Below are 16,958 nucleotides of genomic sequence, written 5' to 3' on the forward strand. Positions count from 1 at the left end.
CATCAAACCAGTCTCAGGACTGAAGACCACAACAACAACAACAACAACAGGTTGTATGTGTGATAGTCAGTGCAATAATGAGGGGACATTGTATTATCTATTGCAAAGAAGAGCTGCATACACATACGCATTGTGCACCATGCACATCTGATTATTGCACAATTTACAGCATAATTTAACTGGATATATCGATTCACTGTTATATCAGCCCATGTGGCCATCACTCCTGCTTATACAATTTACAGCACATATCACTATTTTTAAAGCAATAATTAACAGGAGATTCACATTTATCGGGTTTTTCTGTGATGTATCCGCTATTGAACCATGCATACCTTAAACGTGTTCACAAATCGAGGGGATGAAATCTGCTTATGAACCAAAGATTGAATCTTCAGGATATTATTCCTCAGGTGCAAATTTCCATCATAGCAGTACAGTAGGATTACATCAGAGAACTGCTTTAGAAAATTCTTCCACAATCTGAATGTGTAAACATCAACTGGCTGGATTATGCTGTTTGTTCCAGCACAAATAGCCGTAATTTTTACATCCTTATTACCTTTGTCTATATTGTTGAATTTGTTTTCTGTTTGTCCTGTCCAGCAATCCAAATACAGGAGGGATTATTCAACAACAGTAGTTACACTATGTGATCAAAAGTATCCAGACACCTGGCTGAAAATGACCTACAAGTTCGTGGCGCCCTTCGTCGGTATTGCTGGAATTTAATATATCGTGTTGGCCTACCCTTAGCCTTGATGACAGCTTCCACTCTCACAGGCATACACTCAATCAGGTGCTGGAAGGTTTCTTGCAGAATGGCAGCCCATTCTTCACGGAGTGCTGCACTGAGGAGAGGTATCGATGTCGGTCGGTGAGGCCTGGCACGAAGTCGGCATTCCCTAACATCCCAAAGGTGTTTTATAGGATTCAGGTCAGGACTCTGTGCAGGCCAATCTATTAAGGGATGTTACTGTTGTGTAGCCACTCCACCACAGGCTGTGCATTGTGCACAGGTGCTCGAGAGTGTCGAAAGATGCAATCGCCATCCCCGACTTGCTCTTCAACAGTGGGATGTAAGATGGTGCTTAAAATATCAATGTAGGCCTGTGATGTGATAGTGCTACGCAAAACAACAAAGGGTGCAAGCCCCTCCATGAAAAACACGACCACACCTTAACACCACTACCTCCGAATTTTTCTGTTGGCACTACACACGCTGGCACATGACGTTCACTGGGCATTCGTCATACCTACAGCCTCCCGTCGGATCTATACGTTGTGTACCGTGATTTGTCACTCCACACAATGTTTTTCCACTGTTCAGTTGTCTGATGATCACGCTCCTTACACCAAGTGAGGCATTGTTTGGCATTTATGTGTGTGATGTGTGGCTTATGAGCAGCCACTCGATCATGAAATCCAAGTTTTCTCACCTCCCTCCTAACTGTCATAGTACTTGCAGTGAACCCTGAAGCAGTTTGGAATTCCTGTGTGATGGTCTGGATAGATGTCTTCCTATTACACATTATGACTCTCTTCTACTGTCGGCAGTCTCTGTCAGTCAACAGACGAGATCGGCCTGTACGCTTTTGTGCTGTATGTGTCCCTTCACAGTTCCACTTCACTATCACATTGGAGACAGTGGACCTAGGGATGTTAAGGAGTGTGGAAATCTCACATACAGACATAAGACACAAGTGAAACCCAATCACCTGACCACGTTTGAAGTCCGTGAGTTCCGCGGAGTGCCCCATTCTGCTTTCTCATGATGTCTAATGACTACTGAGGTTGCTGATATGGCTTACCTGGCAGCACAATGCACCTAATGTGAGAAACATATGTTTTTGGGAGTGTCCAGATATTTCTTATCACACAGCGTAAGTAAACATTCACAAACCATTTAATAGCAACATCTGATGTTGATTTACCAGATGTTGGAGCAAATGCAACAATATTATCGGTCTTGTACATAGTCTTTGAACAATGGGTCCAAACGGGCCACCTGTTTCCTGCAGGACTATGAGCAAAGGAGATCGTAAAATGCCACTTGCAGAGAGGACTGGCTGTATCATGTAGCTATACATTATCAAATTCAACGATTCAGCGAAACATTCAATTTTTAGTGCTCCTTTAAAGGATAGGGTATGTTGCATGTGTCTCCAAATTAAATTCAGATTGGTCAGAATTGTAAACATTGTCCTTTCCTAATGACGCAATATCTGATTTTACATTTGTCACAAATCCATTAGCCTGTTCTACTAATGTTCTTTATTGGTTAATTGCTTTTGAGTAACAAATTTATTAATCTTTCTGGAAATAATTCTAGGCCTTATTTTAAAAATGGGTGAATCCATTTCATAGATAACATGAATAGGTGGCACAATAAATTAATTTCATCTCTCACCTTCAAAACCCATCTTTTCAGGTCCAAGTATTGAACAGGTAGCGATTTATTGCATGCCTTCTGGAATTGTTCGAATACATATTTGTAAGTCTGCAATAATTTGTTGCTTCACGTCCCACCTTCAGTGACATCTGTTTCCCATCTATATAGTGACTTTGTGTCCTTTAACTTTCTGAAATTATCTTCAACTGTTTTTAAACTCTTATTCCTCTTCTTTCCATGTCAAAATATAACTGTCTTTTTTATATCTCAAATTTATTACCATTTTACTCTTCTTACTGCCTTCCACTATATCCTCATAATCCTCTTCAAACACCTCTTTCACTGCGACAGCCTCAGGAAATACACTTTCATCATCATAGGTCAAAGTACTATAACTGTCTACAAATACATTAGTGTTGACTCTTTAATCAGATACACTAAATGTAATGCGAATGATATTTCTTCATTGGTAATGATACAGTCGATATTGTATTGCAGATGATCGAAGCTTTTGTGTAATAGGTGTACTACATTCTTTGGATCCATCGTGCTGTATTCGGAATAAACATGCAAACATTCAGTCTGTTACACTCTGTACACGCTACTCTATTTCAATCCGCTTATTTATTGGAGTGGTGATTACCGAATGACAGTACGTGCACCTGTACACTCGCAGTTGAAGTGCATGCATACATTAATGCATATCTATCCTACTGTCCAGTCATCCAATACCTCATCATCATTGTGTTTCCGCCGAGCGATTCGATGTCCTTTCTCGCCTTGCCACATGAGTGGCCACCTGTGTGTGCAGAGGTCTTGGGCAGGCTGATGGCGTTATCTTCTCATCGCCACCCTCCCTCAGAGTACAAGGTCACAGTATAAGTCGCAATATACATGTTGCCACAATAAGTCCATATTAATGCTTCCTACATGCTCATAATTACCACAGCCTTTGTAAAAATTTATAGTGTAGATTAGTCTCTCTCTTAATACTTTATTCTGGCAATCTATTGCCAAATATATGGAACAAGGAAATAAGGCCATACAATGTATAAAGATTCCTGCTGGAACAATCAGCATAAACCAGCCAATTGATGTTTACACATTCAGACCATGGAAGAATTTTCTACAACAGATCTCTGATGTAATCCTACTATATGGCTATTATGTAAATTTGCACCTGAGTAATAATATCCCAAAAATTCAATCTTTGATTCATAAGCAGTTTTCATCCCCTCGATTGGTGAATATGTTTAGGTAAGTTTGGTTCAAGAGTGGATACATCACAGAAAAACCTGATAAATGTTAACCTCCTGTTAATTATTGCTTTAAAAATTATAGTACATTCTGTAAATTGTGCAATAATATTGCAATAATCAGATGTGTGTGGTGCACAATGCGTACATGCATGCAGCACTTCTTTGCAATGGTTAATACAACATTCCCTCATTATTGCACTGACCAGCAAAGATAATGCAACACAACCTAAATATTGTAAAACAACAAAGTAAATGTCAAACATAATATCCAAAACCAAACAACCAAAGAAACTAAACAAAACAAACAACAAACGAATAGAATGAAGGCCATGAAAATACAAAATGGGAATAGCCTCTTGCTACCTCCACATTGCCTATTCTTGGACTGGACAGAGAAACAGACATTGTTGTTTCAATTAAATTCTTCAGGAGCCCATCTTACATAGCTGCAATGTGAAATTGCAAACAACACTATTGCCACATATGACAAGCATCATACGGCAGACAGAATGCACTTATAGTAGTATACAGGGGTACATCCAACTTATATCTGACTACTGTGACTTTGGAATGTAACTTTATTATATATTGTTGAATTTGCTGTTAAATATACTATTAGATTTACTACACACAAACTTTTTGCCATCTAGAAATTGTGAGGTAAGGGGAGGATTTCAAAATATATGAAAATCTTTACAGATGTGATTGCAAAGTTGTAAAAAGCAGTAGCAACCATGGAAATTATGTTTCAATGTTTTTGTTGTATCTCTTATTGTTTCGACAATATGCACTCAGGAAGATACCAACCGTGTCTTCTTCAGGAGGGTTTTCACCACTTCAACAGGCAGGTAGGCACATATAAAAAAATACATGTTTCATATTTTGACCTACACTACAACATTTTTGAAGTGTACCCAAATCGGTGAGTGACACTTGGGTAGTGTTACTTGTGAGAGGCATGTGACTCAATATCAAACCAATGCTTAAAGAAAGTGCAATTAATTGGATATCAAACAAAATTTGTGACTGAATTGTGGATTTAATCACAGGGAGGATGCAGCATGTTGTCTCTATTGGGCAGTCACTAACACAAACAGAAGTAACTTCATGTGTACCTCAGGGTAGTGTGTTGGAACATTTGGTGTTCATACTCTATAGTACTGACCTGGCAGACAGAATTAACAGTAACCTTAAGCTTTTTGCAAATGATGCCAGTATCTCTAATGAAGTACTATCTGAAAAAGCTGCACAGTATACAGTTACATCTTAATAAGATTTCAAAGTGTTGCAAAAATTGGCAATGTGCAAATGGAAGACTTTGTGTCAATGGCGGATTACTTTTATGTCCATCTTGGAAAACTGTCCAAGTGTGTGGGACCCACACAAATTAGGACTAAAAGATCATATTGAACAAATACAAAGAAAGGTAGCACAAATGGTTAAAGGTTTGTTTGATCCACGAGAAATGTTGGAAAACCTGAACTGGCAGATGCGTGAAAATAAAACAAGAATCATCCACAAAAGCTTATAAAGTTTCAAGAAACAGTTTTAAGTGGAGGATTTAGAGATATACTTCAGCCTCACAACATACTGTTCCTGTAGGGATCATGAAGACAAGATTACTTGAATTAAAGCAGGCACAGAGCCATTTACACCACCATCCTTGCCATGCTACATAGGCAACTGGAAAGGGAAGAGACCTAAATGTTTGGTACAATGCTAAGTGCCCTCTGTCACACACTTCACAGTGGCTTGCAGTGTATGTATGGAGATGATTCAAGACTGATGAAAATGGACACCACAACACTTTATCACACTTGATCCTACTGGATGTAGTAGGACATTGTCTTCCTCTGATGTTCAGTGTGACTTACCCCGCCAGTTACAGGGAGGCCTACAGTTTAAGGTAGACTCTGAGTCATAGTGTAGCTTGACATTTTTCACATTAGGTCTGACACTCACATCCTGCATCATCAGCCATAAGACATCCGCTGGTAAATAAAGGCCTCATCTACGCTTTTTCCATGATTACTTCACTTTTTCATGCCTGGAGATCATAATTTTCAGACCAAAATTTGGCCATGTTCCATTCTTCTTTGCCATATATTATGATCATCACATATACATGCCAGTGTTGTCAATGCATCTAGGAAAATCTTCCAAGGTATTAGAGCTATGGATGGCAAAAACTGTATGCAAAGACAGAGACTGGAATATATAGAAGAAAAAACTGAGAGCATGTGGTACAAAACCAGTCATAAGACTAATGTAATCAACCCATCTACCATTACTATTGTCTTGAGCTTTTCGTATCTTGGAATCCAGCAAAGAATTTTATTGGTCCATTTACCACCCATCTGCCCAACTCTAGTCCATTTTCATTAGAGTTGTATTCACATCTTTCACTACAGTCTGTTCCCTGATCCATTTCTTTGTTTCTCTGCCTCTCCTAGTGATTTGCAATTCTCTACTGTTTGCTGAGCAACTCTCGGCTTTTTAAATCGTTTTTTGCATTGAAAGTGTGTCTCAGTGCTGTGTTTAAAACTATTATTGAAGCAGCACCAGAAACAAACAGTACGATGTTGTCCACGAAACACAAGCAGTTCACACATGTTTGATTAACACATATTCCTTCTTTGTTTTCTTAGTTCATGAATCCTTTATGACTACAGAGAATAGTTTTGGTGATATGGACACCCCTTGTCCAGTTCCTCCTCTAATTCTGAAATTTCACAACACTGATGCAGTACAGTTTGCCTATGGTAAAAGCAGGCCTATTCTATTGATTTTACTGTTTTCTGCTCACACCATGTTCTGCTCGTGTGATGACCACAGTTAATTGTCGAAACTTCATTTGTTGCTTGTTGTTGAAAACTGCTACGAGTATCTTTTCATCATTCTTCAAGTTATTCAAGTAAAGCATACCGTATTCTGTGAATGAACGAGTGTTCACAGCTGAAGCTTTCATAAGGAGTTGATCATTTAAAGAGAGTCATGAAATTTTCAAAAACAATTCCTGAACTCCAGTTTCCCTGGGAAAAACAGTGGTCAGAATTTGATAACAAAATGCCAGTCCAGTGATAATGTCGCTAATTCTCAGTATAAGCATAAGGCTGCTTTTGCACAGGCGACTTTGTCATGGTGATACAGCCATGCAGTTCAATCACTGCAATACGTACCTATTGCACAGCTGAATTGCTGGGCACACGAATAAACCACACAGCTGAAGCTCTGTGGTCAGAGCCATCTGTTTGCTTGTATGAGCCAGTTACGAAATATATTTTGACAAGGTGAGTGTTGTTTTTCATTTTGTTATTGAAAAGAAAATACAGATGTCAATGAAAGTATCGGGTTTTCGAAGTCTGGAAGAGTTTTTTGTTTTTTGATGTTCTTGCTGTAATCCTGACTTTCTGAACCTCAAATTACTGGTTTTATGTCCTACTTTAATGATGAAGAGTTCTACATCGAAAGTTATTTTTGCAGCAGGAAAGTACACAAAATTCCCTAAAACAACACGGTGAATACACCTGAGTCAACAATCACAAAGTGCGACAAACTATAAAAGCAGCACAGTCAGTGAGGCTAGGCAGCAGCAGTTTACCCCCTCCGTCCCCCTGTAGTGGCTGAAACACTGCAACCAGCCATGGGGCCTAGTGGGTGCACAGCAGATTGCACGGTCAAATCGCCAGTGTGGAAGGCCTTACGGGAACTGCATGTTAAATGAGGAGCACGACTCAACAGCACCGGCAAGTCACATGGCCAAACTGGCATGTGTAATGAGCATAAGACTAAGGTTTCAACTCTTGAAGTGGTCTCAAATATGTTGTAAAAAATTACTGCTAGCCCAAAAAAAAAACTGTCTGTACTGAAGGGCATATATCTGAAGTCATACCATATTAACATTTACAGGCATTACTTGCCACTGACAGACAAAAGAGGGTTAAGTATTGCAAGTGGTTGAATAAAAGATTGTGAATGGTGAACCTGACCCGACACTGTACTTTATAAGTGATGAAGCTTGATTTTCTGGATAGCTGAAAACTCACATAGTGTGCACCAAAATCCGTTGCACTAAAAAGAATTGGAATTTGGTGTCCAGTTTCAGGTACTAAAATTTCCAATCCAATGTTCTTTGCAGTCACTGTCACGGTAGAATTTACAAGAACTTCTATGCTCAGTTAAATGAACGTGGAAGGTAGCACAGTTTTTTCCAACAAGATAGAGCTATGTGCAAAAGTCTCGGCAACCACTGTCCTGAATTCATGAAGTCTTTGTGGAAGACCGCCTCATTTGTCAGACTTGTCTTCTTGTGATTTTTATTGAGGGAAATATTTAAAATGAAAAATAAAAAAAAGTTAAAAAATGGGAAGTAAACACAAGGAAAACATATGCAGGAGTAAAGAAATAACAGTCCTGTTTTAAATGTGCTTGAAAGTGATCTTATAAGTACAACATTATACAGAGGTGCAGGGCAGCCGTTTTCAATACATTTTGTAATTTTTGGAAGGATTGTCTGATTTGAAGGAAAAATATGTTTTTTCTACAACTGAATGAGCAGATTATTGACATGGGACACTTCTATCCTGGATATATCTTATAAGAAACCAGTGGCACTGACAAAGATATCTGTCAGTAACATATGCGACCAATGCCATGTTTCTCAAAAACTGTTAACACAGAGGAAGAGGAAATAGAAACTGTGTCTGACAGAAGCCACACTTCATCAGTTAAGATGTCAAACGGAGCAGTAACAATTAATGAAAGAGAAAATTCTGCAACAATTCCAAGAAATCTTTGAAAATCTGTATAATTCAAAAGATGATTCAGAACCAGAAAAACAATAACAAAAATTTAATTGCAAATTTGTTTTATTCAATTCAATAATTAGTTTCAATCATTATGATCATCATCAGAATTGTCTAAAAAGGAATGTACATTTTTATGAGTGAGAGTATTGTGATAAGTCATTACCATGCAAGTAGTAGCCATTGATTCACACGATCTGAGAAGCATCTAACGAATAAAATACCTGTCTTCTCAAACTTAGTAAAAGAATTGGATAAAATTGATAGCCATGATTGGCATCACCACATGATATAAAATGTTATAGCTGTGATGGACACAGAGCTGCTGTTAATACACTGTACTTGCAGTCGAGGAGGCCTGGCCGCAAGGTTTCACTAACTGTAAGCACAATTTACAATGACCTCTGGCTTTGTAATGTGCTGCTGTAAACTATGCTTACAGTCAGCCTGGCAGCTAAGCCCCACGAGTTGTTTCTACTGCAGCTGTAGGTACAGTGTGCTAATGGCAGTCCTACATCGTGGGCCATGAATGTCAATCACAGTTATATCATGTGATGATGCCAATCATGGCTACCAATTTTATCTGCTTCTTTTACCTAAGAAGACAGGTATGTTATTCATTAGATGCTTCTCAGATCATGTGGATCAATGCTACAATTTGTACTGTCGGAACTTATAATATTCTTACTCATGAAGAGCACATTCTTTTTTAGACGAACCTGATGAAGAGAATAATGATGGAAACAGTTTATCAACTTGAGTAAAACACATCTGCGATCAGAGGCCGTTTTGCTTTCCATATATTCTGAAACATTAGATCACTGATACCTTCAATATGACCATGTCATCCCCCACAAAAAGCAAACATAATGACATTGTAGAAACAGTGACAAAAACTAAACAGAAGTCTGTCCAAACAGGCCTTGGAAGGCCTAACGGTACTGACCAACCGCCAATCATCCTCAGCGGATAGGCGGCACTGGATGTGGATATGGAGGAGAATATGGTTAGCACACCACTTTCTCGGCCATTGTCAGTTTTCATGACTGGAACCACTGCTTATCAGTCAACTAGTTCCTCAACTGGCCCTGGCCTCACAAGGACTGAGTGCGCCCCATTTGCCAATGGCACCCATGCAAGCACTAAACAACCCTGATAATGCTTAATTTTGGTGATTTGACAAGAACCAGTGATACTACTGCAACAAGGCCGTTGGCTGGAAATAATGACAGATGAGTTGTATTAAGCCATTTGTGCAATGAAGAAAAAATACAAACTTTGCACAGAATATCAGTGGAGCAAGAACATTTGAAAAAACTGAAACAATGATGTAATTGTTATACTTCATGAGAAAGAAGTTAGGAAAGTCGCAACTACTAGAGTCCTCTCACCATCTTCTCCATAATATATGTTACACCATTGGTGCTTTACATGGCATGGCTAAATTAAAAATGTCACCAATGGTCTAATGCAAGAAGTATCCTGGGGCAGGTCATATAAGGGCTGGTGAAGTGGTCTTACAGGAGCAGACTATGTTGATGCCACAAGTACTGGTGTCCACAGCTTGGGGTAGCTGCCACACATTCGGGACCCAAAGGTAAAGCCAGAGCTACAGTAACACTGACACAGCATAAAGACAAAAGCTACTGTGGCATTGTTGGTCTGATTGACATACAGTCTCACACTGTGGTTCTGTTGTGGCTTACGTGATAGGAAACGGTGTCTTGAAAAAAACAGTGATGAGCCAAACCCGTATAAATACTGTCCATTTTAGGCAGACCAAATTAGTCACTGCCTACAGCCAGTTATGAGAGCAAACCTATGCCAGTCATCATCCTGAAACGGGTCATCTGGCTGTTGCTGCTAGATGCTGCCTTCACTAAGCTGTGAGTCTGCCTGCTGTGTCTAAGTCCAGATGCTGCTGGGAGTCGAACTAATGTCTTCCAGCTGGGAGGCCTACTGGCAGCTGACTTCTACCAGCTGTGGGTCCCAAACCTCGGGGCGCCCCTTTCAAGCCTTATGCCTCGTGCAGACAAAAACTATTGCTGCTGATGTACCCTGCGCTGGTCTATTTAGAGATGTCTAGTTGCCCTGTGTGGGCACACTTTACCACTGCCACATATTCACTGCTGCCTATGCTGGGGTACACAGTTGAACTGCTTCCTTTAGCATGTCCCACACTAAGACATGCGCCATCACCAGCAAGCGCATGCGTTTGTCGTGGAATATGTCACAGCTGCATGTAACGGGGCCAGAGTGCTGTCTCGGCAGGTCCTCGTCACCATACTATTGATGGTGGACACTGCCGTTATGGCCTGCCCACACCGCAATAGAAACATACACCGAGGTCAATAGCAGACCCCGCCAATGATGGTGACAATGCAATTCTTTCAACTGTTGAATAAATATATCAAATTGCTACACTTTTGATTTACCAGAAGACATCCACCCAGTTCCACCCGTTGTGTCATCTCTACAAGCCCAGTGTGAAGAGAACCGAACACCGACTCGCTACCACAAAAATGGCTCTTGAACAGGTCCAAGTCAACCCCGACTCTACATATACAAGAAATTATATAAAATTACTGCTAATTTCAGAAGAAAAAATAAACTTTAAAAAGGTAAAGAAACAAGCTCAACAGACAACTTGTACGGAGAATACGAATTTATAAAAGAGAGCAATGTGTATGAATTGCAGCTTTTTCCTATGATTCATAAATTTCAGAACACGTACAGCCAATTTATCCAGTGAGTGGACAAGAAGGTATACAGTATTATGTAGAATTTGAATTACAGTAATCTTCCTACGTACAAGTGCGCACTCACGTGACACCTCTGTTTGTGCACATGCGTCAAGGGAAAGGGACATTTTATCAAAAGTCAATGAAGGCATGGTTGGGCGATGGAATCTTGGGCCGTTGGCAGAGTGTGGTAACAGTCGACAGCCAGCAGGCCTGACAAGGTAAACATGGCATTAGCGGGCATGTAGCTGCGATGGCGGTATTGCACGCACGATTTGTTTTGAGTGGTGCAGCAACGAGGTAGGAAACCGCAGCGTTGCTTTAAGTTATTGCGATGAATGAGGCGGGGCACTAGGTCAGCGCCAGGAGGGCGACTTGTAAGTGGCTGACGTGTGGGAATTTATCCATGATATAGTTTCTGTCTCTCTCTGACACTACATCAGAAGCGAGGGGGAAACCAGTATAAATAGGAAGGCAATTTTAGTTAGAGAGAGAGTGCCACGTCAGTCGAGCGTCGGGATGGACCTATGCTGGTCTTTGCTTATAGAGGCCAGTCTGGCAGCAATGTTATAAGTATTCGGCATAAACTTGTATTTTGGTTCTATGTACTTGTTCAGGCTATATTCCGCCTCCGGGGACACAACACCGGGGTGGGACGAACAGCAGCCTGGAACTTGGAGATGGCATGGTGTGCCTGAAAGAGGGCAGTGGCAGCGGTCTGCAGCCTGTACAGGAGGGGCTCGGTTCGCTTCCCACCCGGCGTACCGGGGTCCATGTGAGGCGTAAGCTGAAACAGCGCCAGAGACGGCGGCGGGTGTTGCCATCTGGCAAGCACCACTAGCAGCAAGTTGCAGCACAGTGTCCAGGAGGGCGCAGGTTCGAGTCCGGTCCTGTCCTGGGAGCAGTGGCGGCCCGAGGGCCACAGGTGACCAGTACATTCACCTTCGTCCCATGGTCAGACAGAGCAGGCCAAATGGGGCGGAGGGCAGCGAGGACCAGGGACTGTAGCAGTCTCCAGAATCGCGGGCAGCAAGTCGAATGCCCCGACGGGTGGGTCCCGGCTTCAGCTCAGCCATCTGGAGTCTCGGGTTCAACTTCCCCCCTCCACCGCAAAAACACACACACACACACACATACACACACACACACACACACACGTTGACAGCAAAATTTAAGAATTTGTGCATACAAAACTGGAACTGGGTGTGGGAGAAACTATTTCAGCCCTATGTAGTGTTGCTAGAAGGTCCTTAAAATATTACTACAGCCTACCTTTCTCCACCATCACAGCAGTTTGGGCAAGTGCAGGCTATTCTCCGCAGTCGTATCTTTTGCTGTGGTTCTGGTGTATCCTCAGCTGGAGCTGATGTGACTGTAACAGGATGAGGTGCTGTGACAACAACCTGCGCCTGTCCGACGTGCTGGTGAGGGATAACATGCCACTTTGTGCCCAGACCAACCCCCTCCACAGTGTCAGTCTGCTGCGAACTGTGCTGGCCACCACTCTGAGCTGCCACTACCTGAGCAGGAGTGGCAGCTAGGCTCGTCCCTGTTGCTTGTTGAGCTGTTGGGACTCCCAACTGGCCCTGTGCATTGACTGACAGAGCACTGGCTGGGATCAGCTGCACATTGCCTAGACCAGGAATGTTTTGCACTGGTATTGCCTGCAAGTTAGGAACCTGCAAATATAATTTGACTAACGTCACTTCACAAAAATGCCACATAGATTATGCTAGGCAATGGATTTAAGAAACTAACGAAGTTAAAAATAAAACCCATAATGGAATTAGAAGAGTAAAATGATCAGTTCATCAGGAACTGTCATAAATTTACGAACACAGACATTCATAAATTTGGCCTAGAACAGCATATGGAAGCATGTACAATAAAAGTAGAATTTCATAAAGAATCCTTCATAATATTATGTGTATATTGAGCACCTGCAGGTACTATTATCTGTTCATAAACCATCTTGAAGCTGTACTGGACCATTCAACAACCAAAAACAAAGAAATAGTGGTTGCTGGTGACTTCAATGTCGATTTCCTTAAGATCCTCCCAATAAGAACTTACTCGGGTTAGTAACACTATCATTCATCTTAATTCCCATGGTAAAGTTCCAAACTAGGGTAGCCAATTGCTCACAAACAGCAACTGATAATATCTTTATAGAAAAGTCCAACGAACAAAATTATATTACGAAATCAATAGTGAATGGCCTCTCAGACTATGACATGCAGTTCCTTCTGTTAAATGTTAATACTGAACAGGATACAAAATCTGTTAAATCTGAGCTCAAGAGGGTAATCAATAAGCCAAAAATTGATTATTTTAGGTCATTCCTTAGAGACATTCACTGGAGTGATGTTTACGGTGCTCATGGCATGAATGAAAAAATAACACTTTTGCTAATAAAGTACTTACCTTGTTTTAACACTGTTTTCTCCCAAAACTATCCAAAGTTAGAGCAAAGTCCACAAAGAAGCCATGGACTACTCAAGGAATAGCGGTATCTTGTAAAACAAAAAGAAAACTGTATTTGTCAATCCAAAACTGCTCTGATGTTGATGCTATAGCACATTACAAGAAATACTGCAAAATATTAAAGACTGTAGTGTGGACGTCAAATCAAGGAAAATATAGCCATAACAGATAACAAAATAGAGAAAATATGGGATATAGTGAAGGAGGAGACAGGTAGAACCAGACGTGAAGAGGGGTGAATAGCATTAAGAGTAAATTATACATTGATGACAGATGTGTATAGTGTTGCAGAACTTTTTAACAAACATTTTATAACCATTACTGGAAAGATGGTGTTGTCAGGTTCTGTAGATGCTGCCAGGGGATACCTCAGAGCAGATTTTTCAATTAACTTCCAAAATATGAATTTGACCCTCACTGCCCCAGCAGAAGTGATGTCCATCATAAAATCTTTAAAATCAAAAACATTTAGTGGGTATGATGAAATATCAACAAAGTTAATTAAAGAATGTGATTCTGAGTTAAGTAAATATTTAACTATCTGTGTAACCAGTTGTTTATCAGTAGAATATTTCCTGAATGGTTGAAATATGGTGAAGTTCAGCCACTGTTTAAGAAGGGAGATAAAGAAATTTCCGTCCATTTTCACTTTTGCCAGTATTCTCAAAAATTTTAGAAAAGGTAGTGTACAATCAGCTTTATAACAATCTTATCACAAATAACATACTGTCAAAGTCGCAATCAGATTTCTAAAGGGTTCGGATATTAGGAAGGCTATCTACACCTACAGCGAAAATGTACTTAATCCATTAGAAAAAAAATTGCAGGCTACTGCTATATTTTGTGATCTGTATAAGAAATTTGACTGTGTAAACCACAATATCATTTTATGTAAATTAGAATATTATGGTGCAATAGGTAATGCCTGCAAAACGGTTCAAATCTTATATCTCTGGTAGGAAACAAAGGGTGTTATTAAGAAAGAGACACATATTCAGTTAACAGGCATGATCCAATTGGGAACTCATTACATGTGGGGTCCCACAAGGTTCAATCTTAGGCCACTTACTTTTTCCTGTGTATATCAATGACCTTTCATCAGTAACATTACCAGATGCCACATTTGTTTTGTTTGCTGATGATACAAACATTGCAATAAATAGCAAATCAAGTGTAATCTTAGGAATATTGGCTAATAAAATATTTATGTGCATTAATCACTGGTTCCTAGGCAATTCTTTGTCACTAAACTTTGAAAAAACACACCACATGCAGTTCAGAACTTGTAAGGGGTGTCCCACGAGTATATATGATAACAAGCAGATAGAATAAGTGGACAGTATTAAATTCATGGGATTACAGCTAGATAATAAATTCAACTGGGAGGAGTACAGCACAGAACTGCTGAGGTGTCTAAACAGGTCTCCATTTGCAATGTGAATTCTGTCACACATAGGAGATATAAAAATGAAAAAGCTGGCATACTATGCTTACTTCACTCCATAATGTAACATGGGATTATTTCTTGGGATAATTCACCAAGACAAGCTAAAGTTTTCTGGGCACAAAAACATGCAGTAAGAGTTATATGTGGTGTGAACTCATGAACAGCCTGCAGAGGCCTGGTCAGGGAACTAGGGATACTAGCTATAGCTTCCCAATATAGTTATTCCTTGATGAAGTTTATCATTAAAATATATCACTTTTTCAAACCAACAGATCAGTTCATGAAATCAATAGTAGAAATAAGAATAATCTTCACAAGGATTTAAAGTCACTTACTCTGGTACAAAAAGGTGCATTATTCAGGAACATACATTTTCAATAACTTGCCAGCAGCCATAAAAAGCTTAACAACCAATGAAATTCAGTTTAAGAGAAGCCTAAAGGATTTATTGGTGGCCGACTCCTCCTACTCCATTGATGAATTTCTCAGTAGTACCAACAGATTTGTGTGTGAGTGTTTCTTAACTTATAAATAAAAAAATATTTTTTTTTAAATTTTAAATTCAGTGCATTCATGTGGTCTTAGTAAATGAGCATTGTAAAATAATCCTTTCATATAGTGTTCATTTAAAAAAAGAAGAAGAAGATGAACATTCCACTTGGGACCTGTGGAAGATACATTAGCTTATTTGTTTTAGTTGTAAATATTTGTCATGTATTATTGTTTTTCTGACATGTTCTACATCCTGGAGGACCTCCTCACTACAATTGGAAAGAAAGTAAACCTAATCTAATCAATGCTAAAGAATTCCAAAAAATAAGGTCATTATGAAACATGTATCCTCCAGAAAAGGTGGCACTAACAACTTGGCTCAGTCAACTAGAGGTAGCAGATAAGTTTCACGGGCCCTTCTATAATAACAAGTGCATGGCCCTGAAAGAAATTCTCTACATGTCTATGAACACCAAATACAGGAGGGAAGGGAGGAAAATCAGTGTGCAATATCCTGTCAACAATAAGTTCATTAGAGACAGAGCAAAAACTTGCATCAGAGAAGGATGGGAAGGAAACTGGCTGTGCCCTTCCAAAGGAACCATCCTGGTATTTGCCTTACACGATTTAGAGAAATCACAGAAAACCTAAATTTGGATGACCTGATGGGGATTTGAACTGTTGTCCTGCTGAATGTGAGTCCAACGTGTTAACCACTGCACCACCTCACCTCAGCAACACAAAAGTGCTAACAGATGAAGATCTAGAGCAGGAACACACTTAAGGAGATCTTGGCACCTTTCAAAGAGTTGGGAGAATATACCAGAAAACCCATCTACATGTACACTGGACTGCTAAGGGACAGGGTCAAAGACATTAGGCCTATTGTAGACACATCTCAAGGAGGAACCGTAACAGGCTAATAAACAGTTTGACACTTACTGGAAAAGCAAAAAGACTGAAACAGCTTGGTTAATTAATATATATATATATATATATATATATATATATATATATAATGGAAGGAAACATTCCACGTGGGAAAAATATATATATATATATATATATATATATATATATATATATATATATATATATATATATATATATATATAAAACAAAGATGATGTGACTTACCATACGAAAGCGCTGGCAGGTCGATAGAAACACAAACAGACACATACATACATACAAAATTCAAGCTTTCGCAACAAACTGTTGCCTCATCAGGAAAGAGGGAAGGAGAGGGAAAGACGAAAGGAAGTGGGTTTTAAGGGAGAGGGTAAGGAGTCATTCCAATCCCGGGAGCGGAAAGACTTACCTTAGGGGGAAAAAAGG

General features: G+C 39.9%; 1 protein-coding gene across 2 annotated transcripts in view; it reads right to left on the reverse strand.

Moving 5' to 3' along the window:
- LOC126481222 (transcription factor Sp4-like) overlaps positions 1-16,958 on the reverse strand; it is an 85,467-nt gene that overhangs the window by 24,321 nt on the left and 44,188 nt on the right. For both annotated transcript variants that reach the window (XM_050104829.1, XM_050104827.1), the window contains one exon: positions 12,470-12,876. In XM_050104829.1, the coding sequence (XP_049960786.1) occupies positions 12,470-12,876 (407 nt within the window). The remainder of the gene's footprint in view (positions 1-12,469; positions 12,877-16,958) is intronic.

The sequence above is a fragment of the Schistocerca serialis genome, chromosome 5 (genome assembly GCF_023864345.2).
Source record: "Schistocerca serialis cubense isolate TAMUIC-IGC-003099 chromosome 5, iqSchSeri2.2, whole genome shotgun sequence".
NCBI classification, from domain to species: Eukaryota; Metazoa; Arthropoda; class Insecta; order Orthoptera; family Acrididae; genus Schistocerca; species Schistocerca serialis.